The sequence below is a fragment of the Myodes glareolus genome, chromosome 4, assembly GCF_982192425.1.
Source record: "Myodes glareolus chromosome 4, mMyoGla1.1, whole genome shotgun sequence".
NCBI classification, from domain to species: domain Eukaryota; kingdom Metazoa; phylum Chordata; class Mammalia; order Rodentia; family Cricetidae; genus Myodes; species Myodes glareolus.
Genome location: NC_142029.1, coordinates 1,132,279 through 1,157,106, shown reverse-complemented (window position 1 = coordinate 1,157,106; position 24,828 = coordinate 1,132,279). Strand labels below are relative to the sequence as shown.

Genomic DNA, 24,828 nt, shown 5'->3' with positions numbered 1-24,828 from the left:
ACCTGGCTTTCCTGTGAGTTCTTCAGCATCCACACAGCCACAGCACTTACCCGGAGCAAGGTCCAGATACCTTACAGCTCAGGAAAGTTAAGACAAAATTAGCCATCTTAACAGTTTACCAGTTGTCTTCAAATGAACTCAGGGGCCCAAGCAAGAAGTCAACCAGGTGTCATTCCTTTTGCAGCTCTCTGGTGTCTGGAGTGGAAATGAATTCTTACTTTTCTTTCTCCTTTTTTTGTGGTTTTTAGAGATGGGGTTTCTCTGCATCTGCCCTGGTTGTCCTGGAACTCACAGAGATCCGCCCGCCTTTGCCTCCCGAGTCCTGGGATCAAAGATGTGTGTCTCCACACCTGGCCATGTCATATTTCTTTGACAACTTTAATTTTGCTTTAAACCCAGTAGTAACGTAATGTATAGTAAGCCATACGAGCAAAAGAAGTGGCACAGTTTCATGGCTCTTGTTTCTAAGGCATCTGCTTGACTCTAAAGCTCTCAGAACTGAGGCCTCCAGGAGTTCTGAGTTACTGGGGTTGAGAGACAGGCAGTGCTGTCTCTCACTGTACCTTGTAGTGATGTGTGGTGTAGAGGAAGCCTTCACCATCATCAGGTTTAATGTAGCAAGTGGGCGGCTCACATCAGCCTCCCACCTTCTGGTTGCAAGGATTTGGCCTGTGACCATCCCTCCCTTTCTCTAGCATTCTAAATTCCTGATAAAAGCCAAACCTAAATGATTAAGATATTACCTGGTAATCTTTTAAAATAACCAATGACACTCAGTATCTCTGGTGATGTCCTGAAATTTAAAAAAATGAAATGAAATTTATGCCCTGGCAATATGGAAGCATGCACGGGCAGTCTGCACAAGGCAGTTCTGTTGAACCTGTCCATGTTGGGTTTCATGGCCAGTCTCTTCCTCAACAGGGCACCAGATCTCATGACAGATGGTTGGGAGCCACCATGTGGTTGCTGGGACCTTTGGAAGAGCAGGCAGTTCTCTTAACTGCTGAGTCATCTCTCCAGTACCCTGGTGATATATTGCTAACATCAAAATGTACCTTGGTTTGCATCAGCTAAAACAAATCAAACACATTGGTAATAGGTTGAATGTTTAGAAAAGTACCCCATGGAGTCAAGGTTAATTGAAATGTTCCAGTCAGAGGGGTCAACACTGGTGATAAAGACCCTGGTCATATGGTCTTCCTGCCCATTGCCCCTAGGCTCCTTTCTGTCCTATAAAAATCCATGTCCCTGACTTCCCTATGATAACCTTATATGGATAATATCCCCCCCCACCACGTTCTTACAGTGCAGACTCTTGGATATACTGAATTTTCTGGCCATCAACCCTTGTCTCAGAGGGATTGTGCTGTGGGACAATGGTCTGTATTCTGTCAATTATATTTTAAATAAACCCTGATTGGTCAGTAGCCAGGCAGGAAATATAGGCAGGATAACTAGACAGGAAGTAGAGGCAGGTCAATGAGAACAGGAGAATTCTGGTTAGAAGGAAGTAGTATTCTGCAGTCCTGACCCGGCCACAGAGCAAACAAGATGTGACTGCCTTGCCAAGAAAGGTACTAAGCCATGTGGCTAACATAGAGAAGAATAGTGGGTTAATATAAGTTATAAGAGTTAATAAGAAGCCTGAGCTAATCGACCAATCAGTTTATAGTTAATGTAGACCTCTGTGTGAGTTCTTTGGGACTTAATGACTGTGGGAATCAGGAAGGACAAGAAACTCAGTCAACAGGATTGGCTTTCACGTGGTAAGCAGACGGACTTGGGTCTGACAACAATTTTGGGCAACATTCTTTAGATTTCCTTATACTGCATGAAAAGAGAGATGGGAAGGAAAGGAGAGAAATCTAGCTGCTTTTACTTCCCTGAGTTGGCAGGTGGTTCTAAGAACTTATTCAATTTAGAGTATATTGCAATTTTATGTCCTCAGGACTGAACGTGAGACAAGAATGTTTTCCAATGTGCTTTGCAAACTAAAAGAAAAAGTATCAAACTTATCATACAGTTACACAGTTGGTCTGATTGAGAGCAGAGACTAACTTGTTCTCGAGCCCATTCTTTTCCTGAAACACCAGCTGCATGGCTGCCTGCTATCTACAGCCCTGCTGAACCGACCTGGAGGGTCACATACCTGCAGGGTCTTCTAATGTTTCTGAGCTAATTCTCTTTACCATCCCTCCTGTTGCTGCTGGTTTTTTACTCTTTTGGGGGGCCCAACACCCAGCTCCCAAATAAACCACACACAGAGGCTTATTCTTACTTATGAATGCTCGGCCCTAGCTTGGCTTATTTCTTGCCAACTTTTCTTAAATTATCCTGACTACCTTCTTCCCCTGGGCTTTTTTCTTTTCTTACTTCTATATATATTATTTTCCTTCTGATTCTGTGACTGGCTGACTCCTTGCCTTCTCCTTCTTGTTTCTCCTTCTCTTCCTCATTTCTCCTTCTATTTATTCTTTCTGTCTTCCAGACCTGTCTGTCCTTGCTCCTGCCTTGCTATTGGCTGTTCTGCTCTTTATTAGACCATCAGGTGTTTTAGACAGGTAATGAATTACAGCTTCACAGAATTAAACAAATGCAGCATAAACAAAAGCAACACACCTTAAAATAATATTTCCCAACCCCCTTTCACCTCAAGGACTGCCCCACTCCATATGTCAATCAAGGCTGTCACTCCTCAGTCAGCCCTCCCCTTTCCAGTCATCACGAGACCAGCCTGCAGGCTCAATTTCATGGGAGCTTGAATTCAGTACACACACACACGCACACTAGATTGTAGGACATACTGCTGGGAACTCTAAGTTGCCTCTCACCAATACTTAGGTACTGCAACCCCAATACGAGGCTGGGTTGGGATAACTAAACTTACCTACCTTAGTCTATCTTGCTGCTTTTAACAGAATGCCTGAGAATGGTTATTTTGTAAAGGAGGGGTATTTAACTTGTGGTTCTAAAGGCTGGGGAGCCCTAGGTTATGGCATTGGCATCTCGTTAGTTTCTGGGGTATGTATGTGTGGAGGCCAGAAGATAGTTCAGGTGGCTTTCCTCAGGGGGTCCCCTATTTTCTGAGACAAGGTCTTAGGCATGCCAATGAGCTACAGGGATCTACCTGTCTCCTCCTTTCCAGTGATTGGACTATAGGCATGTGCCACCATGCCCAGCTTAAAAATCTCTTCTTGATGGAGTTGGATTATTGTTCAGTGTAAGAACATTGCCTATTCTTCCAGAGGTCCTGAGTTCAATTCCCAGCAACCACATGGTGGCTCCCAACCATCTATAATGGGACTTGATGCCCTCTTCTGGCATGCAGGCACGCATGCAGACAGAACATTATACATAATAAATAAATAAATCATTAAAAAAAATCTCTTCTTTTGGTGCAGTAATCTCGTCCTTCTTCATTTGATGCCGTGCCCTGCGCAGTAAATCCTCGGTGAAGAGTTGCTAAATGCCAACTCTTGGGACTGGGAAGATGATGGCTCAGTTGGCAAATGCTTGCTGTGTATTTTAAGGATCTGCGCTTGGATCCCTTGTACCTGAACGGAAGCTGGGCACGGGGGCTAGAGAGAGGTCTCCATGTTAACCCACTTGCTGTTAAATCACTTGCTGATCTTGACGAGGACCTGGACCATCTTCCAGCACCCACATGACAATTGACAGCCACCTGTAACTTCAGTTACAAGGGATATGACACCCTCTTCTAACCTCCACGGACACCAGATATGCACACAGTACACATGCATACATTTAGACAAAACACTCATACACATAAACATCTAAAAAGGAAAAGCTAGGCAAGTGACATGTGGTTATAAATCTCGGCACCGTGGTGACCAGAGCATCCCTGAGGCTTACTGCCTGTTGGGGGCTGTGGATCCCCAGACCCTGAATTTCCTGTAAACAATTTGTTATGCTTGCAGCTGCTCTGAGCAAAACAACTTGTTTTCCTGTGTTTGCAGCTGCTCTGAGCAGGAGACCCTCAGGAGTTCTTGATGGCAGGGAGTGGTTTCTGGTGGGTTTGGCTGGGGCGTGGCTATCAGTTAAGGATCCCTGTATAAGCTGCCCTGGAACACAATAAAGGGGGCATTCTTGAGGAACTCAAGGGTGATCTGTGTCTCTGTGTATTTCAGTCTCCAGGTCCCTTGCCCGAGTTGTGAACCGTCCCGTAGTACAGGCATAGCACATAGAGCACAGAGCATACATGACATCGCTTTACAGCTGCCCAACTAGTTTGGCCAAATCGGGAGTTCCATGTTCCGTGAGAGACCTTGCCTTAAAAAATAAACTGCATCCCTGGCCTGACAAACTGTCACTGCCACAGACCTCAAAATGGATGGCAGAATGTAAGGCTTTTCCCCCCCTGCTACGTAGCCCAGGCTAGCCTTAACTCACGATTCTCCCTCAGTCTCCTAGTGTGCAATTACATGTGTGCACTACCACGCCTGGCTAGGACTCATTTTTATTTCAAACAAAAGTATTTGCTTCCCCCAGGGCACGGCATCAAATGAAGAAGGACGAGATTACTGCGCCAAGCCCGACTGCCTGCGCAGTAAATCCTCGGTGAACAATGGGCCGGGAAGCCACTTAGCCCACGCAGAGCCTGCCAAAAGAAACCGCAGTGAACAGGGACCTCCATGGAAACGGTGCAAACAGCAGCCACATTAAACCACTGGGTACACGTTCATTTTGTGTATCTTTATTTAAAAAAAAGTATAGGAAACGAATAAGATGTTATCTAAAATGTCTCTACATTAAATAAATTATTTTCATGTATGCACTGCAGAGCTAACCTGTACTGAGGTTACGGATGATGGACTCTGGCTTGCCCCCAGGAAGAGCCGACCTTTTCTTTCCATATGCAGCCACAGGACCAGCCGATGGGTGCAAGGCTTCCCGTGGATCAGCAGAGGAGCCAAGGTGGAAAGGCACTGGGCTGCACAGTGAGAACCAACACATGAGAGTGATCTCCCCAAGGGGCACTGAAAAGGCAGAAGTCAGTGGAGAGCCGCCCCCCAGCGTGGTGACTCCAAGTGAAGCCCCTGCCCTTCCTGGAGGGTGGGTAGCACCTTGGGTAGCTGGGTAGGAGTTAGAGGAAAGTTTTCAGAAAGGAAAGATGCGTGAGCAGCACCTGGAACATGATCAAAAAGTGAACCCTCCTTTCCAGAGAGAACTCAAGAGGTCTTGGAGCTCAAACCTTCCAGGAGCTCCCCCGGGGGCACTGTCTCAGAGGTGACATGGGCCAGATGATGAGACACCTTTCCAAGGTCCACGTCCTGAGCATTATGAAGCACATTTATTTCTCGAAGGCTTGACAGAGATCATGAACTCTGTAGTGTCCTAAACTACACTAGCACGGCTTTCTAGATCAAGGCAGGAGGGACTTTGGCTCTCTCCTCATTCTGTGATGGGAGTTCCGCTCTTTGCCTTTCCTACAATTCAGTTTACAGTCAAAGCACATAGCCTCAGAGAAGAGGCAACAGGGAACGATATATCTACATCTATATATATGCATATATATATGTATACATATATATATAGATATAGATATTTGTTTTTGTTTTTAATGAGACAGGGTTTCTCTGTGTAGACCAGGCTATCCTCAAACTCACAGAGATCCACCCACCTCTGCCTCCTGAGTGCTGGGATAAAGGCGTGCACCACCACTGCCCGGCTTAATTATGTATCTTTAAAGGATCAAATTATTCTCCATATTTGTTTAAATGTCGAAGGATTTCTAGATTGCTGCAGCCGAGAGAGCCACATACCACACAGTGCAGCTCATGGAAATTTCTCTTACTCCTAGGAGTAGGGGACAAGAGGGTCATTTCTGCAGGGGGGCAGCTGTATGCAGTGAAAGAGGACTGGGAAGTCTTTAGCGAGTAAGAAATACACACATGCACACTCTTCTGGCTGGGTCGGTCTAGCGGTCTGCAGAAACCAAAACACAGACAACTGAACCAGGTAGCACGAGATCAAACCATTACACTAGATCAAAGGAGCTTCGTTTATGTTTTTAAAAGAGGGTCTGATACGGACCAGGAGGGCCTCCAACTCACTACACACTTGGCAATGACCTTGAAATCGGATCCCCCCTGCATCGCCTTCCTGGTGCTGGGACTGCAGGTGTGGGCCATCATGCCTGGGTCTATGCAGTGCTGAGGATGGAACCCAGAGCCCTGTGCATGTCAGACAAGCATTCTTCTGTCAACTGAGTTGTACCCCCAGCTCCACATCCAACTTTTTAAAACATAAAGGACCACCAAATAAATACTACTGTTATTACTACTACTAATAGAAAAGCACACTGTCATTTTCATCCAGAGGACCCCAGTGAGAGCGGACCTCGAGCAGAGTCCCTGGGAATTTGCTAAGTCTCTGCTTCTTAACATTGAGAATCCAGGGGTCACTGTAGTACTGTCTGGGCGGACCATGTCTCTCTTCTGTCACTGTGGCCAGCCCCAACACAACCTGAGTTCAGAAAGACCTGAGCTGTTGCTGGCATCCCCATCAGAAGCCATGATTTGCTCATCACTGGAGGGAGTCCGCCAGGCAATCAGGAGTTGGTGGCATCTTGCAGAACCTACTCTTCCTTCAGTAGATTGCTCTGCCATCTGACTGCTGTTTAGAACTTCAGTTTTGTGTGTCTCAACACCTGGTGCCACATCGCAGCAAAGTCTTTGGAATGGGGCCAAATTATTCTTCCGTCTCCGCTGGCCCCTGGGTGTTGAGTAAGGGGATGTCCGTCTCCCTGACACCTACCTCCCCCTTGCTGGGGTGTGAAAACGTGTACGGTTCACTCTCAGATTCAGGAGGGCCACTAGGGGCTGGCTCATCCGCAGTGAACTTTGCAGTTGGGGTCCTGGAGAATACTGGGGGTGGGGAGGGGGGGCAGTCCCCCATGGGGCCCTGGAAGGGCCGGTAGGTGTCCACCTCCGGCTGGATGAAGGAGCCACCGGAGTCTTGCAGCAGGTGCCCATACACCATGGTGTCGTCGATGACGGCGTACACATGGGAGTCATTGTCCTTTCGTCGTTTCGGGAACTTTTGAGTCTGGGGCACTTGGGTATTGACGTTGCCATTGTAGATGCCCACAGCAGGGCCCTTGTTGACCTTCTTCCTGTTTGTAGAGGGCGAAAATGGAGTGTGTGAGATGAGTGATACAGGGGTCCTTGGGGTCTAACCTTATCTCACCGATCCCTGAAGCCTTAGGGACAACTCGGAAGCAAATAGCCTTTGCCTCAGGTTTCCAAGGTAGAAATTGAGGAATCACACATGGAAGAGAGGTGGTTTAAATGGTTTTGTTTGGACTCTGACAGACTCCAGGAGAACCAGTAACAGAGATACCTTGTAATCCCCTCTTCCTTCCCAGTAAGAGGGATACGCAAGCCTTTCTAAACCACATCAGCTCAGCACGCCCAGGTCAGCCTTCTAGAACACCCAGTACTAGCCTGCACTAACGCCGCTGCTTCCCTCGCACAGAGTGAATCTCATTAGCTAATTCCTGTTAATAGCCACGACTCAGGGGGAGAGAAGAATACAAATAGCCGATTTTCTGCTAGAGTTCAGGTCAGAACAGCTCATCATTAGCTGAGTGGCTCTGTCCCTGTCCCATCAACAACAAGCACCAGGGGAAAAAAACCTAAAGTGCAGACAAAAATCCAGGATTTGGGTGTGGTGCTCTCTGGTGTTCAGGTGTGGACAGTTGTTGGCACATCTGCCTTGGGCACACAGCTCTGCCTTCAGTCAACAAAGCAGCCAGGACTTAGACAACAGTTGACTCAAGGAAGCGGTCCATCCAATTAGCATAATGGGCAGCTCACTAATCCTGGACTGTACTTTCCTGGGGTAAAAAGCCATCTGGCGTTGACCAGCTCCCCAGGCTCTCGCATGAGGCCTCTGCACATGTCCCTCCCCCATGTTCTCACAGTGGCTGGCTCTTCCCTCGACCCATGAATCACAGAAACGACTGCCCTGCCCCTCGTTTATCCCCAGTACGCTACATGCATGGGTCCTAGTGCCAAGGAGACCTGCAGCAAGCACCCACAGTAGGAACAAGTTCAGCGTCACTAATTCCCCTTGTCCTTGCAGAACCTGCCCCTACACGCATGCATACATGCACACACGCGTGCACACACAATAATAAAATGTAATAAATATTATAAAAAAATTTAAAAACTTGATTGTGAGGAATGACACCTGATATTGTCCTCTGGCCTCCGCAATATGTCCAGGACACGTGTGTGTACCACACACACCTGCATACTCACACTCCCCAAACACTGTCTTTCTAGAAGGTTCAAATCATGCTAAAGTAAATGGAGACCTCCTCTCAGATCTTTCTCAGACGTAGGAGAGTTGATGACGACTGATGTCAAAGTAGACTTTATTTAAAAGTCATTTACCATTTCAGCAGTGGAAGCTGCTGTCCTGGGGGAGAGGCGATGAGGCCGTCAACCAGGCCCTGCTTCCTCTTAACTCCAGGGCGACCGTTTGGCACTGGTCCTCAGTCCCCAGAGAAGCACAAAACAGACTAAGAACCTACAGGAGAACAAGCTAGGGCAAAAAGGCTTCTTTTCCCTCCAGGCAGCAGAGGGCAGTGGTTCCCACTAAGATCACTCTTGCTACCATCAGCTTAATGAGCAAACACAGATGTGTACTGGAACCAGGATGTCACATGGGAGTGTGCGTGTGTGTGTGTGTGTGTGTGTGTGTGTGTGTGTGTATTTTATTCCACCATGTATGCCTTCCCACCCTCTGAAACCGTAATTCACTCTTGGTAAGAATATTTAACATTGATCTTTTTAGGGAATTAGGAAGCTTTTTGCTAACATCATTGACATGACTAAGCTGGGTATGGTGACACAAGCCTGTAATCTTATCTTAGTGCTCAAGGAGGTAGAAGAGGACCAGGAATTCAAGGCCAGTCAGGGATATATAAGACCATGTCTAAATCCATGCATGCATGCATATATCCATCATCCATCCATCCGCCCATCCATCCATCATCCGTCCGTCCGTCCATCCATCCATCATCCGTCCACCCATCCATCCATCCATCCATTCATCCATCCATCCACCCACCCATCCATCCAGTCAGTGTGTATGATCCAAGGACACATCAGAGCAGCCAAAGATGGCCAAATAGAATCACTTACTTCTTTTTCACACAGCAAATGATAAGTGTGAGGGCAAACAGCAACAGGGCTCCGCCTCCGACTGCACCAATGATGGCAGCCAAATCTGTGAGCGGAGACAGGAAGGCACAGGAAGAAACAAGAAGGTTAGCATAGGAAAGAGCTTGATAAATCTCCAGCCTCCAGCTTCTTTCCTTCTGAAGAGAGAGGCTAGAAACTGAAGGGGACTGGGTCTGTTCTGAGCCTAATCTATTTTGGGGGGTTGGGGTTCCAAGACAAGATTTCTCTGTATAGCCTTGGCTGTCCTGGGCCTCGGTAGACCAGTCTGGCCTCAAACTCATAGATATCTGCCTGCTTCTGCCTCCTGAGTACTGGGATTAAAGGTGTGCACCACCACTGCCTGCCCAGAAACACTTTTTTTTTTTCCTTTGAGACAGGGTTTCTCTGTATACTTACTCTGTAGAGCAGGCTGGCTTCAAATTCACACAGGTCTGCCTTGCCTCTGCCTCCAGAGAGCTAGGATTAAAGGTGTTGAACCTGATCTTTGGAAAACTGCCAGCTAGTACACTCTCTATGAGAGGAAACCAGTCAATGTATAAAACGTCTTTGCGGAGGCCACCCATACTAGTCACGCAGCGTCTTCATGCGTACAAACCTCAACTGAGCCACGAGGAGAAACCAAGGCTCTGGATGCAGGTCTGAGTTGAACTACTCCATCTGAACTGTTTGGTGGATGTTTATGAGCCAGTGGCGTCTGAGCTTCTGACCCATAGTTACGAACAAACAAAACAGTTAATGTCTAAGCCAGTGGTTCTCAACCCTCTTAATGTTGAACCTTTTAATACAGCTCTTCATGTTGGGGTGACCAACTATAAAATTATTTCGTTTCTACTTCATTACTGTAATTTTACTACTGTTATGAATCATAATGTAAATATCTGATATGCAGGATGTCTGATTATGTGATCTCTGGGGGGGTTGTGAGAACCACTGGCCTAAACCAGTAGAATTTGAAGTAGTTTGGACATAGCACATGAAACAGATGACAGTGTGTGTGTGTGGGGGGGGAGGTCACCTACTATCCACCTGTTGGCTACTCCTGGCTTCCACCAGGTGTGTTCCCTGGTCACCAGGCTGTCTTACAGAAGAAGCAGCAGAGGGGACAGTGGGGACTCAAGCGTCGAGAATGAAGGACAAAGCCATTTCCTCTGAGCTGTTCTTTCCCATACTGCACAATGGAAGAAAAGCACCGATCTGAGCAGGATCCACACTAGAGAGGGATTTAGGATTCCTGGCTTGCTCACCAAGAAACAAAGGGTGAGAGTCACAGGACACAGAAGGGAGGCAGCAGAGGAAGAAAGCCCAAGGGGTGACCTCAGAGCTGGGAGTTCTCAGTGGCCTTTGGTGAGCTCTCCCCCCCTCTGATGTGGGATGTCCTTCTGTATATGTGTTGTGTTTATTGGTTGATGAATAAAGCTGTTTGGGCCAATGGCTTAGCAGAGTAAAGCCAGGTAGGAAATAAGAAGAGAGAGACAGAGAGAGAGAGAGAGAGAAGGCAGAGTCAAGAAGACACCATGTAGTTACAGAAGGAGAAAGATGCTCACTGGAACCTCACTGGTAGGCCACGGCCTCGTGATGATACACAAATAAGATATAAGAGTTAGCCAAAAATAATGCCCGAGTCACTGGCCAAACAGTGTTGTAATTGATATGGTTTCTGGGTGATTATTCAGGTCTGGGTGGCCGAGAAGAAATGAGTGGTCTTTTACTACAGCTCTCCCTCCCTCTCTCCTTTCTTAATCCTCATTACCGAATCCCTCGTATCTTAATCCTCATTACTGAATCCCTGATTCTTCTTCCTTCACTGTACAGACAAAGAACACAGAGTGAGAATTCCCACGTATCATGGAGTCAAGAGAGAAGAACGGTAGCAAACTGACAAAAAGCATCCAGGTGAGTCAGGAGAATGTGGCAGAAGATGCAATGTGCATGTTCCTTCCATGCTTCCTTTGGAGTCTTGTGCATTTCTGAGCAGGGCCAGCTGTGCAGCAGATAGTCAAGAACCTCAATTGTTTCTGATGATTTTGGCTGGGACTTTTGTGAATAACAGAATATAGCCAAGATCAAAGTCTTGCAATCAGCCGGTACTGCCTGCAGATCAATGAGTGATTGAGCTTGAGAAGCCCAGGTCAGGACACACTTGCTCAGTCAATGTGTGAACAATAATTATATAAATAAATGCTATACGACAGCTGACTGATATACCAATACTCAGGACTCAATCTGGTTTTTTTTTTTTGTTTTTTGTTTTTTTGACTTGCCTCCAAAACTTGCTCCCTGCGCCTCAAATGCCAATTGCCTTTCCTTCATCATCTCTGGGAGACCCTGAAAAGTTCTTACCCACAGTCCTAGGGGTGAGAGTCACCCAGAAGAGCAGATCTAGCTGCTTGCCATTCATGGGGCTGCAGTTGGAGATGTTAACCCAGAAGCTGTGACGATGGAAACTTGGCTTAGGTAACACCTCCTCCTCCAGACTGAAGATCTCCTCTGCCCGGGTCTGCTGCTCCTGGATGATCATGTATGCACGTCCCGACTGGCAGACCACGCCAGAACGCTCTTTGAAGAAGGTCAGGCAAGCTACCTGATTGCTAGGCACACTGATGTTCCAAGACACAGAGGAGAGGGCAGGCAGGCCACGGTCCCAGTTGGGGGTCCTCAGGTAGACCTTGTTTTTGGGGTCTGGGGTCACCGTGAAAATGCCTTCCTCTGCAGGAAAGGGTAGAGATTCGGACAGATGTTGTTAAGAAAATGGGATAGTATGGGGAATGCTTAACAGTCTACCCTGCGCCATCCAACAAAATTTTCTGCCATAAATGGACATGTTCTATGTTGTTCAGTAGGCAGCCATTATCCTGTGCATCTGTTGAACACCTGCTGTGTGCCCACTGTGTCTGAGTGGCACAGTCTGCATCTGAACTTTCCCCCATGGCTATGTACTACAGGCTCAGCCACCAGTCCGCAGCGCTACCGGGAGGTGACAGAACCTTTAAGGGGTTGGGTAGAAGTAAGTTAGGTCACTGGTGGTGGGACTTCTTTTGTTTTCAAGACAGGGTTTCTCTGTGTAGCTCTGACTGTCCTGGAACTCACTCTGTAGACCAGACTGGCCTCGAACTCACAGAGATCTATCTGCCTGTCTCTGCCTCCCAAGAGCTGGGATTAAAGGCGTGTGCTGCCACAACTGGGTTGGTGGTCGAATCTTTAGAAGGGGAGGTCAAATAGAAGTAAGTTAGGTCACTGGAGACTCTTAAAGCCATTGGGAACCTGCCCCTCACTCTTTTTTTCGAGACAGGATTTCTCTGTAGCTTTGGAGCCTGACCTGGAGCTAGCTCTTGTAGACTAGGCTGGTCTCGAACTCACAGAGATCCGCCTGCCTCTGCCTCCCGAGTGCTGGGATTAAAGGCGTGCGCCACCAACGCCTGGCCTCTCTTTTTACTTCCTGGTGGCCACGAGGTGAGCAGTCTCTCCCATTACACACTCCTACTATGATGTACTGCTCTCAAACAGACCTCAAAGCCCCTGGACCTACCAAGGATGGCCTTCAGTCTGAAACTGTGAGCCAGAACAAATCCTTCCTGGACCTAAGTTCATCATCTCACGGCAATGGAAAGCCAGTGCAACAAAGGCTCATATTTTTCATTTACTTAATATTGATTTTGGGTTACATAATTGCATGTGGTTACTTTACTGGTCAGTGAAGGACACATCTCTGTTAGCCTAGGTGCCTGGGTTCTTTTCAAACAAACATCAGAACGGTTTGCCAAACGAATGTTCTCAGTTTCCTTTCAGAAATGTTCCCAACAAGGCAAGGCCCCTGCCCCGCTCTGCTGAGCGAACTGGCATTTATCTGTGTCTGCCTTGGAGAACAAAACAGCTTCAGGTTTGGGAAGAAATCTAGAACTGCAAAGTTGAAAGGCCTGTAGGTCCACTCTGTGCTCCAGGTGACACAAGACCCCCATATCCTGTCCTGATAGGAATGGCCATGGTTTTCAAAGACTCCCAAAAGGGATTCCCTGGTAACCTTGGAGATGACAGGCGCCTGGGCTGACCTTACTCTATCACCAAAGACCCATTTCTTTCCCACTGTGCCACTGAAAAGTCAGCCTCAAATAAAAGCCTCCGCCAGTTTTAAAATGACCTCTACTTTAACATAACCGTTTCTGAGCAGCACACAACAGTGGTCGTGACTTTGGCAACCAACTGAACACAGGTTACCACAGAGAGCCATTTAGACCTCAGAACATGGTAGACCTTGACCTCGCCTTTACCAGGCAGAACAGGACCCCTGCATTGCCACTCCTTCCCCAGTAAATCCCCCTGTGTTCTCCAGGGTGTGCTCTTAACTGTAACAGCAGAATCATATAACCCAGGGCTGGGGAGTTTCTCATTTCCCCTCCCGTCAGCTCCCCAAAAAGACCAGAACCCAATTCTTGGTCTTATTGCCTACTTGGTCTTGAATCCCACTGTCGAAAATTATATATATCCAAGCTCTGGAAATGGGGAGGCTGATGAAGAAGTCATTAGGACTTCTGCAGCCTTCTGATGTGAGGCCCCACCTCTGCAGCAATCCTTCCTCTCTAAATCAGCAACTCTGTATGGTTTTCACGTGAAAAGCCTCCTACAGGGCCTGTGTTTGAAAGCTTGCTGTCTCCCAGTGATGCTGTTCAGTTATAAAGACACAGGAAGTGGAGACTTGCTGAAGGAACAAGGTCATTTGGGCCTTGGGGTTTTATAGCCCTGCCTTCTGCTCACTCTCTGCTCCTTAAGTGTAGACACGGCGGCTCACACTGCTTTGATCGCTCACTGTAAACTGTGAGCCAAAATAACCTGTCCCTAAGCTGCTTCTCTTATGTATTCAGTTAAGCAACAGAAAGTAACTAACATAGCATAAAACAAGATGCATTGAATATGTAACAAGGATGGCTAAGAGGGTCTCACAATGGGTGAGCAGGGGTCCACCTACCTTTGAAATACGGTATGAAGGACACTGTCAGGCCTTGCCTGGAGACCTCTTGTTGGAAGCTGGGGGCATATGTTCGCAGGGTCACAGAGCTGTTTTGCTTCACCTGGATCTTCTCAATAGAGCCTCCCGGACAGAAGGAGCCGAAGTAAAGGTCCTGGCCAGGCGTGGTGCTGGCCACGAGGTAGCCGAAGCTGGTGTTGCAGGGCCTCTCACGCGTGTTCTGCTGCAGCTTCTGGCTCGGCACCATCAGAAGGCTGAGCCTGCCCTTGGGCATCAGCAGCTTCCAGGAGAAGTCATGCAGCCGCACAGGCAGCTGGAGCACGTCCCTGGGCACCTGCAGGGGGAAGGACTTCCCATAGCAGTAGTGGTGATCCAGGCAGCCTGGAAGAGAGAGCTAGAAGTACCCATCTGCAGGGTGTGGGTGGGGAGCCTGGACTGTGCCCTCCTTGGCATACAGGCTGGCCTGAGGCCAGAATCTGGGGCTGCCGGTCTGCTTTCCTTCCTCCGTGTGACTTTTCATTAGTTTTCTGTCCGCTTGCCTCCTCTTGTCTACTAACATTGCAGCCGAGCTTCTGTGAGTACTCAGGACAGAAACACTCTCTTCTTGTTTGTATCTTTCTTTGTTTGGGATGCTAAGGCACAAGCCTCTACCCCAACACGTTCCTGCACTTCTGCGTCATGTTGGAGCTGTGCGTGACATCACGGCCAGCTTGCATTACACCCATCACTTCTAATTGGGTGGCTTCGCACTAATCTAGCTCCTGTGACCCTCAGCTTCTGCACTGTGAATCCTCAGCTTTGTGTCAGAGACCGTGGTGTCTCAGCGGGAGGTGACTAAGTTTTCTTTTCTTTTCTTTGAGATGAGGTCTCACTGTGCAGCCCTGGCTGTCCTGAAACTCTCTATGTAGACCAGGCTGACCTCGAACTCACAGCTGCCTTTGCCTCCCAAGGGCTGGGATTAAGGGTGTCCACTACTACATCTAGTTTGGGTTCTTTTTTAAGACAGGCTCTCATATAGCTAGGCTGGCCTGGAACTCCACGTAGCAAAAGACGAACTTGAACTTCTGATCCCCCTGCCTTTGCTTCCCAAGTACTAAGATTACAGGGGTGTGAGCATGGTTCATGTCTTGCTGGGGATAACCCAGGGTTTTGTGACTGCTAGGTTACCACTGTACCAACTGAACTTCATCTCCAATCTTGAGTATAAATTCTGCTGCCGTAGTGGCATTTCATTTGTATTTTAATAAATAAAGCTCGCCTGAGGATCAGAGAATAAAACAGCCACACTGATCAGCCTTACAGACCAGGCAGCAATGATACACACCTTTAACTTCAGTAGCCACACTAGTTTGCCATAGAAATCAGGCAGTAGTGGTGCACACCCTTAATCCCAGAACTAGAGAGGCCTATAAAACTACAGCAGACAGCTCTCAGTCTCAGTCTCTGAGATTCCTGGAGGCAGGATCGCCATGTCAGACGGAAGTAGAGGTAAGAGCCAGTGGTTGGCTGTTTTGCTTTTCTGACCTTCATGTTGAATCCCAATTTCTGTTTCTGAGTTTTTATTAATCGTGCCTCATGCTACATTTGTTAAAAAGACTCACAAGCCACAGAAGGAGCCAGGCAAAGTCCATTTTGTTTGTTTTGTAACATAGGCTCTCATTTTTCCTAAGCTGGGCTTAATTAAACATGCATAGTCAAGGAGTAGTTGGTTTATGTGGTATTAGGAATTAAAGTCAGGACCTAATGCATGTTATGCAAGCATTCTACCAACTCAATTACATCTTCATGTCCTGGGAGGCTAAGTTCTTGACTGAAAAGGAGGCAGGGAGTAGGCCAAGTGGGGACACAGAGATGGGGCAGCTGAGCAAAGCAGAAGAGGATTTCCTCAGGGAGAGGCTGGCACATTGGGCAGAGACAGGCAGGGGCACCACCTGCTGTGACTTTCTGAGGGATGAGTGTCAGTCAGCAGACACCGGTCCTAATAAGGCCTGTTAACACTTCCCACTTCTCTCTCTTGCTCCTGTTCACCCAGCCTCAGTGGTCATCTCAGACTATACCCATTACAACCTACCTACTAAGCGCCACTAAGATAGGAAAGATGAGGCTGGATGAGGTGGCACATGCCTTTAATTCCAGCACTCAGGAGGCAGAGATAGGTATATCTCTGTGAGGTCAAGGCCAGCCTGGTCTACAAAGTCAGTTCCAGGACAACCAGGGCTGTTACATTTAAAAAAAAAAAAAAAAAAAAACAACTGTCTTGAACCATCCCGCTCCCCACCAAAAAAAAAAAAAAAAGGAAAGATGGCTCAGTGGGTAAACCACTGAGTCGTGGTTTATCACCAAACCGCCAAACCAGATAACCTAAATTTAATCCCTGGAACCTACTTGGCCGAAGGAGAAAACTGACCCCCATAAGCTGTCCTCCGACCTCCTGCACGTACATACAACACACACACACACACACACACACACACACGAGCACTATTTTTTTTTCTTTTTAAAGAGGGATGGGGAGAGCCTATGCAGTCTAGGCTTCTGGGTATGAATAGCCAGGTTTTTGATCAGGACATACTTAGGGTTTTCTCCGCATTCACCCACAGGCGTGTCAGGTCATCGCACAGGAAGGAGATCTTGTATTTGGAGCCAGCTGTCAGGGTGATATTGTTACTACAGGTCCGAGACTCTAGACACACGAAGCACCCAGGAACAAACCTGCGGCCATGTTTGACTTGCCGTGGCTCTATGGTGAGCGACATGGTTCGCTCTTGACTTAGGTCCACCACGTAGGTTTTATCTGAAATCACAGAGAGATAAGGCATGGACAGGCAGATACCATGGGAGGGGACCAAAGAGACGAGTCATCTGTTGGGATGAGCTTATTCAGATGGACGCACACACACACATGCACATACTCATATGTACACACATAGTCACACACACCCATATGCACATACACAGTCACATACACACACACTCTCTCTCACACACACATACACATATGTGTGCACACACACAGCCACACACACGCTCACACACATACACAAACATACTCCCATACATACACACACAGTCACACACATACACACAGTCACGCACATGCATGCACACATACACACACTCTCTCTCTCAGCACTCTCTGTGCTGTTCTCTTCCTTGGACAGGATCTAGATTTTGAGCTTGCTCTATGGCTGTTAAACTGTAAGACTCAAGGCTAGCGCCACACCCCTCTGAATCTTTTTGTTTGATTAGAATTAACTAAAACTATGTAATGTTTGGCATGTTTAGCACAGGGTTAAAAATGTGTGAGTCCCAGGTAAGGGGCTGTCCAGCCGAGAATCACATAGTAACTATCCCACTGTTATAGCCGATGACTCTGACTGACATTCTGGCTCCCAGTGCAGGGCCAAGACGAGAGGTCTTGCAAGGCAACTTGTCAATGTCCTCATAAAAAACAGACTAGCTGGGGCTAGAGAAATTCAGTAGTAAGAATGCCTGCTGTTCTCGCAGAGGTTCAGTTCCCAGCACCCACACTGGGTGGCTCAGAATTGCTGTAAGGGTACCTGGACATATACAGCATACACACACACACACCTTAAAAAACAACAACAACAAACCAGCTTAGGGCCCGGAATGCAGGACTGTGCTTGCTTCTTACTGCGCTAATACCAAAGTGCCTGCTCAGTGTCTGCCCGTGAGCCTGTCTCCAGGACTAGTGACCCATTTCCTGAAACTCCTGCATCGTTCAGAGTCCACGTGTCCTGGCTGCCATACATGCAGAACAGGCAGCTGCCTCACCTAGGCAACACAGAAGAGGGAGGGTATGGATTACTCACTGCTTTCATTCTGTGGACGTTGGACCAGGACCTGAAACTGGAGCCGAAGGATCCCTGGGCTCTGGGCATCTTGGTCGCAGCCTTGCAGGGAGAGGTTGAAGTTTCCAGCCATGTTCCCTGGCTGCTTGTCCTCCAACCTGAACACCTCCGGGTTGGTGGTGGATCCCGGGATGTAGTATTCAACTCGCTCTTCCTTCCTCTCACAGTTGGAGACGTTGAAGTTGAGGAAGGAGACGCTGGCCCTTAGGTGTGCAGGAACAACGAACTGCCAGGTCATGAGCTCATCCTCAGGGAAGCCTCCGGGGTAGTTGGCGGACATCAGGGTTGCTGAACCCTCACCCTCAAACACTGACTCGATGATGCACAGGCCTGTGGAGGCAGATCCGAAACAGAAAGAAACAATGTACTTGTCGACCATGGCCAAGGGCAGGGGTACTGGGAAAACACAGTCCTCAGGAGTAAGGCTGCATATGATATTTACTCTGAGGGTGGGGATTAGGAACAAAGACCCATCAGCAGTGTTTGAGCAAATGTTTAATACTGACTGGGTTGTGGAAAAGAAGCTAGTTTGTTCAGTGTGCCCATCTCCTTGGGGGTTAATATAGACCTAGGGCTTAGTTACAGTTTCCAACAGATCTGAATGTGGAGCTGGGTAGGGTTCTGACATCTCACTACACACACACACACACTCACACACATATACACAATCACACATACTCTCACACACATATACACAATCACACACACTCACTCACACTCTCACACACACTCACTCACATACTCTCTCTCTCTCTCTCTCTCTCTCTCTCTCTCTCTCTCTCTCACACACACACACACACACACACACACACATCATTGAGAGCATTTTGCCATAGCAGAATCACAAGGATGTGATTAGCTTTGAGTATTTATTACCTTTGCTTCTAAGATGATTCATTTAGCTAAAGTTTCTATAATCTTATTTTTTGTAATGTTTTTGGGCTGCCAACCTGGGCTACGTAATAAACTTGTAGCTAGCCTGCATTACATGAGATTCTTGTCTTAATAAATAAATAACTGCAGGGTGGTGGTGGCACACGCCTTCAATCCCAGCACCCGGGAGGCAGAGGCAGGTGGATCTCTGTGATTTCAAGACAGCCTGTCCACAGATCAAATTCTAGGACAGCCAAAGCTACATAGAGAAACCCTGTACCAAATAAATACATAGTTGGCATTGCATCTGGAAAACTCTTGAGCACTCTGTATATGTCCATCTGGTCAGTAGGGACAGGAGGTGCATGCTCACGTTTTATAGATGACCGATTTGCGATACTGAAGCCTGAGATGTTCCTGGGTATGTTCCATGGCAGGTGTAAGGCCATTTTCATGCCCTCTTGCATCTTGATCCGGGACACGGTGCCGTTACTGCAGAAGGTGCCAATCCTGACCTCAGTGGTGTCAATGCGACCGCTGATGGAGTGAGTCACCCCATCTGCACAGCTTTCGCCGGGGCCAATCTGCCTCAGGCGAGGGGCTGAGAACTGCAGCTCCAGGCCAATGCTCTTATGAGCTCTGACGTCCCAGATGAAAGTTCTGTTGAGGGCAGGCAGCTCTGATGTGGATGGTTGAAGACGAACCTCCCCAAAAGGACACGGACCTGACATGCAGTCTGTAACACAGACACAAAAGCAGTTTTGATTACAGATACAAGGCTACACGCTGTTCCTCCTCAGCTCCTAAATTAGGCTCTTTAGGATTGTGCCCGGGTGGTTGTACCACCCCAAACTGCTCACTGGTGACCTTTTGCTGGTCAGCGCCTCCTATTTAGGATCAGAGAAGCCCTGGTCCCACTGCTCAGTTTCTTCCTGGTCTCCCTTTTGCTACCCTTTGGCTGGGCTGCCTCTGGGGACATGTCCTTGTGGTGGGTACTCTAGACTGTCAACTTTGCAGGATTTGGAATCACCACAGAAACAAATCTCTGGGTATGACTGTGAAAAATTTTTTTTAGATTAGATAGAGGTGGGAAGATCTACCTCGAATGTGGGCATCACCATCACCTGGGTCCTGAACTGAGTAAGAAAGAGAAAGTGAGCCGAGCACCAGCCTTCATCTTTCTCTGCTTCTTGACTAGAGATACAATGTGACCAGCCATGCCCTGCTCCTGCTATCGAGTCTTCTCCACCATGACAGACAGGATCCCTTGGAACTCACACCCAAATCAAAGTCTTCCTTAAGTTGCTTTTGCAGGACAGATGGACACACACACAAACCCATCTCTGGACGGAAGACACCTAACACTGTTCCCCAGGCACAGTGCCTGGCATCTGGTCAGTTGTCCCCCGCTGGTCTTCTAGAGAGCTACAGGGAGCCTGCACCTTGGGACAACTTCCTTCCTCTATTTAGATATTAATTTCATGGTTTTGAGGGCACACTGCCAGGCTCCACCTTCTAAACTTCCTTTTCCTTCTACATCGCACTAGCATACTGATCATATTCAGCACAGAGTTCCCCTGACTGGCTAATCCAAGGCACAGTGAGCTCCCTGTATTGAGGCTCTCCTGACTTCATTAACACGGCAGAGGAGTCATTTAAGGCTAATAAGTAATTACATCCTCTGATTCATTTTGTTTCCTAAGCCTTTTTAAAACAACACGATTGTTACTATCAAGGAGAATTTATGAAAGACTGAAATAACAGAAAGCAGGCAACACTTCAGGATTTCTGTGTTGTACATAGAGGTTATGAAGGTGCAATGGCCTTTGCTCTAGTAATAAGAATCTGTGGGTCCTTACTTGTGTTCCCCTTGGGTGTTGGAAAGTGCTGTTGTTGGGGTTAGGGAAAGTGCTTGTAATGTGAGCATGAGGAGCTGAGTTCAAATCCCCAACACCCCATAAAAACCTGGGCATGGTGGTACAATTCTTGTAACCCCAGCATTGAGGGGGAAAAAAAAATCTCTTTAAAGATTTATTTAATATTTACAGTGTTCAGTACTGTATTATTGTCTGCAGTCCAGAAGAGGGCATCAGATCTTATTATAGAAGGTTGTGAGTCACCATATGGTTGCTGGGAATTGAACTCAGGACCTCTGGAAGAGCAGTAAGTGCTCTTAACCTCTGGATCCAAACTCTCAAAAGATCGGTGAGATTGGCCAGGCGCTGGTGGTGCACTCCTTTAATCCCATTAAAGGATTAAATTAAAGGGAGGCAGAGGCAAGCAGATCTCTGTGAGTTCGAGGCCAGCCTGGTGTACAGAGTAAGTTCTAGGACAGCCTCAAAAGCTACACAGAGAAACCCTGCCTCAAAAACTGAAGGAAAAAAAAGGAAAATAAATGCTCAGTGAGAGACCCTATTTCAAGGCAACAAGAGCAATGGAAAAAGACACCCAGTGTTCTGGCCTCTGCATGTGCATGCGTGGGTCGTGTGCCTGCACATCAAGGTGCATGTACCTCTTACCCACATACAAAAGCAGGGTGGGGCAATGCACGCCTGCCATCACAGAGCTGAGAGGCAGAGACAGGAAGATTATGGGGTCTTGATGGCCAGCTAACCTAGCTAACTGCTGAGTTCCAGGGTTCATTGAGAGATTCTGTCTCAAAAACAGTGGAGGGCAGTAGGGGAAGACATTGGACATCGCTCTCTGGCTTTCAAATGCGTGGACATGGACGTGCCTGTACACACACACACAGGCACGCGCGCGCGCGCACACACACACACACACACACACACACTGTCAACTCCAAATAGACCTAGGAGAACTCAAGAGCCGTCTAAGACCTCTGAGATCATCCACATCAAACCTCTCATTATTGCGAAGCAGCCCTGGAGTTCGGATGACCTGGATTTGGCCACTTGCAGATGCAGCTGGCCCAGCACTGAAGCTCTGCTGTCTGTGGTCAACCTGCATTCATGTCAGGGCACTGCCCAGCCAAACCAATGAAACGGGATCAGATAAAATGGTGATTAATGTTGCTAACATTAGACTCTGTGTCGATAAAGATCACAGCTATTTTAGGAGCTCATAGAAACTTCACTGTGTGCACGGAGCAGCTCTTAGCTTCCCACTTATGTGTGTGTGTGTGTGTGTGTGTGTGTGCGTGTATGCATGTGTGTGTGCTGTTGTGCACATGGAAGTCAGAGGACAACTTATAGGAATTAATTCTCTCCTTTACCATGTGGACTCCAGGGATCAGACTCAGGTCATCAGGCTTGGTAGCAAGCGTCTTTACCCACGGAGCCATCCCAGCGTCAGGGCAGCAGCTAGTTCTCTCCACTGTGGGATCTTAGTCCCTACCGAGGCACAGCTCTGAGACCTGGAGCCCTGGACGTACCATAGCCTGGACTACTCAACAGTTTCTGGTTTGATTCTATATCAAGAACTTTGTCAAGAAGCCCAGTCTCTAGGCTCAGCTCTGCTGCTAGACACAACACTGAGAGATTCGCACATGAATATGACTGTCCTTTGTCACCAAAAGTCTTAGCCACAGAGATGGAAGTGGCTCAGTGACAGGCCTGGCTATAAACCTCCTGCCTTCTGCCCAGTGCAAAAACTCAAGCAAGCCAAACACTTCCTCTCCAGAGGGGGACATGTCACTTGGAAGTGAGTCTTAGCTCATTCTTCCCAGCAGGACTCTACCTTCACAAATCTTCATGGAACTGCTCTAGCATGAGTACGAGGATCTCAGACTCCACTAAAGCTTCCAGATGTTTGCTGGGAAGGGAAATGAGGAGCAGACACACCGCTGGACCCAATCCCAGGCCTGTATCTGTTACTTTTAGAACTGATATTTTGTTATCATCACCTCCACAGTTGGAAGCATGCGTTTTCACTACCTAGCAGATGATTTGGGCATCCTAATACTGAAAGACTAAACGTACTCAAATGCTCCTTAGCCCCTTTTCAAAATTAAGGCCACTTTATTGGCTTATTTGGTTATAAAGTAGCACATGCTCTTAAAATGGTGACAACAAAAAGGGCAGCAGAGATGAACAGAACAGAAGGCCTAGGGCATCACACTTAACTGTGACCGTCTAGTTCTCTGTCTTCCATTCAGCTGCGGTTTGGATGTTTGTGCACTCTCTAAGATCCACAGGTTAAAAACCCAATTCCTAGCATGGCAACACCAAGAGATGGTGCCAATAGGTGGGAATTAAGTCAGGAGGTGGATGGCATCAGGGCCTTTACGAAAAGGCTCAAGTGGAAAGGATACCACCTTCTGTGCCTTTACCTTGGGCTTGCCAGTCTCCAAAACTGTGAGAAAAATACACCCCGGGCTTTTAAATACCCAACTTCAGGTATTGTGTTTCACATCAAAAGCGTCCTATGGTGAGACCCTTGAGTTTTAGATCCTTCGAGCACATGAATCAGAGCTTCACAGACCTACAGACCTGAGGCTTGTGGGTCTCTCCTGTGATCTGTGAGACTGTGTGGTCAAGTGGTTAAGAGCAAATGATTAAAGTTGGGTGTTGTGGTGCACACACTCCCAGCACTTGGGAGGCAAAGGCAGGTGGATCTCTGTGAGTTTCAGGCTAGCCTGGTCTACAGAGTGAGCTCCAGGGCAGCTAAGGGTATGAAAGACCCTGCCTCAAAAAGCCAGAAAGAAAGAAAGTCACAACCTCTTTCTCCTGGCCTACTCTGCTTCTCATGAGCTAGCTCAGACCAGCTCCACTCTGGTCTGTCCGGGTTCTCTTGAAGATTAACTGCGAGACCATGGGAAGCGCATGAGCCTATGAATGGCCACGTAAGGGTCAGGCTGGAGAGCTGAGGCTTTCGAGTGGACCTCTCTCCAGCACCAGAGCCTGGCACCGCCTGTGAAAGAGCAGCAGGGGCAGGGAGCAGCTCGTGAGGGCTAACTCACCGATACTCTTCTTAACCTCCAAGATAAAGTGCTTCTCCGGATTGTTGCAGCTGAAGGTAAAAGACTTTTTATCTCCAGGTTTGACAAGTAACTCAGTCACATACTGTCTAGACACGACCATGTAGCAGGCTTTCACAGGCAGGGCTGGGTTCACCAGCTTGATGTGTACTGTAATGCCACTTCCTTGGGGCAGAGCAATCTCCAGTGCTTCTGAAGGAAGAAACAGGAATAAGAACAAAACATCAGCAAGAGGCAAAAGGTCTGTTACTTACTGTGGTCCCCCTGGCCTGGGAAGGGGGCAGCATGGAGTGACAGAGATGATTTTCCCGATGGCAGAGATCCTGGTCCTGCTCTCTGGGTAGGAAAACCACCTCTTGTTTGGGCTGTTAGCTTTTTCAAAAATTAATTGATTTTTATTTTCTGTGCATTGGTGTTTTGCCTTCATGTACATCTATGTGAGGCTGTTGGAGTCCCTGAACCTAGAGTTACAGACAGTTGTTAGCTGTCACGTGGGTGCTTGTAGAATGAGACTGCTCGTTCGTTTCCTGGCCGCCCAGACACGAATAATCACACAGAAACTATATTAATTACAACATTGTTTGGCCAATAGCTTAGGCATCTTTCTAGCTAGCTCTTGTATCTTCAATTAACCCATTTCTATTATTCTGTGTATCGCCCCAAGGCTATGGCTTTCCGGGTAAGGTTCTGGCAAGCGTCTCCTTCGGCAGCTACATGGTGTCCCCTTGACTCTGCCTACTTTCTCTTTATATCTCTCTGTTCATATTTCCTGCCTGTCTTTACTCTGCTAAGCCATTGGCCAAAACAGCTTCTTTATTAACCAATGGTAATAAAACATATTCATAGCATACAGAGAGGAATCCCACATCAGGTGCTGGGAATTGACCCCAGATCCTCTGGAAGGACAGCCAATGCTCTTAACCTCTGAGTCATCTCTCCAGTCCCTGGGCTGTTAACTCTAATAAAAAATAA

The 24,828-nt window shown here is 47.7% G+C and overlaps 1 protein-coding gene across 1 annotated transcript in view; it reads right to left on the bottom strand.

Annotated features, from left to right (window-relative positions):
* Window positions 1–4,698: 4,698 nt before the first annotated feature.
* Window positions 4,699–24,828, bottom strand: part of Cdcp1 (CUB domain containing protein 1) — a 41,774-nt gene continuing 21,644 nt past the window's right edge. Inside the window, exons 2-9 of the mRNA XM_048424138.3 lie at window positions 23,839–24,048; window positions 19,291–19,653; window positions 18,006–18,374; window positions 16,745–16,966; window positions 14,173–14,553; window positions 11,553–11,918; window positions 9,174–9,258; window positions 4,699–7,135 (exon numbers count right to left, since the gene is read on the bottom strand). Of these exons, the coding sequence (XP_048280095.3) occupies window positions 6,712–7,135; window positions 9,174–9,258; window positions 11,553–11,918; window positions 14,173–14,553; window positions 16,745–16,966; window positions 18,006–18,374; window positions 19,291–19,653; window positions 23,839–24,048 (2,420 nt within the window). The 3' untranslated portion in view covers window positions 4,699–6,711. The remainder of the gene's footprint in view (window positions 7,136–9,173; window positions 9,259–11,552; window positions 11,919–14,172; window positions 14,554–16,744; window positions 16,967–18,005; window positions 18,375–19,290; window positions 19,654–23,838; window positions 24,049–24,828) is intronic.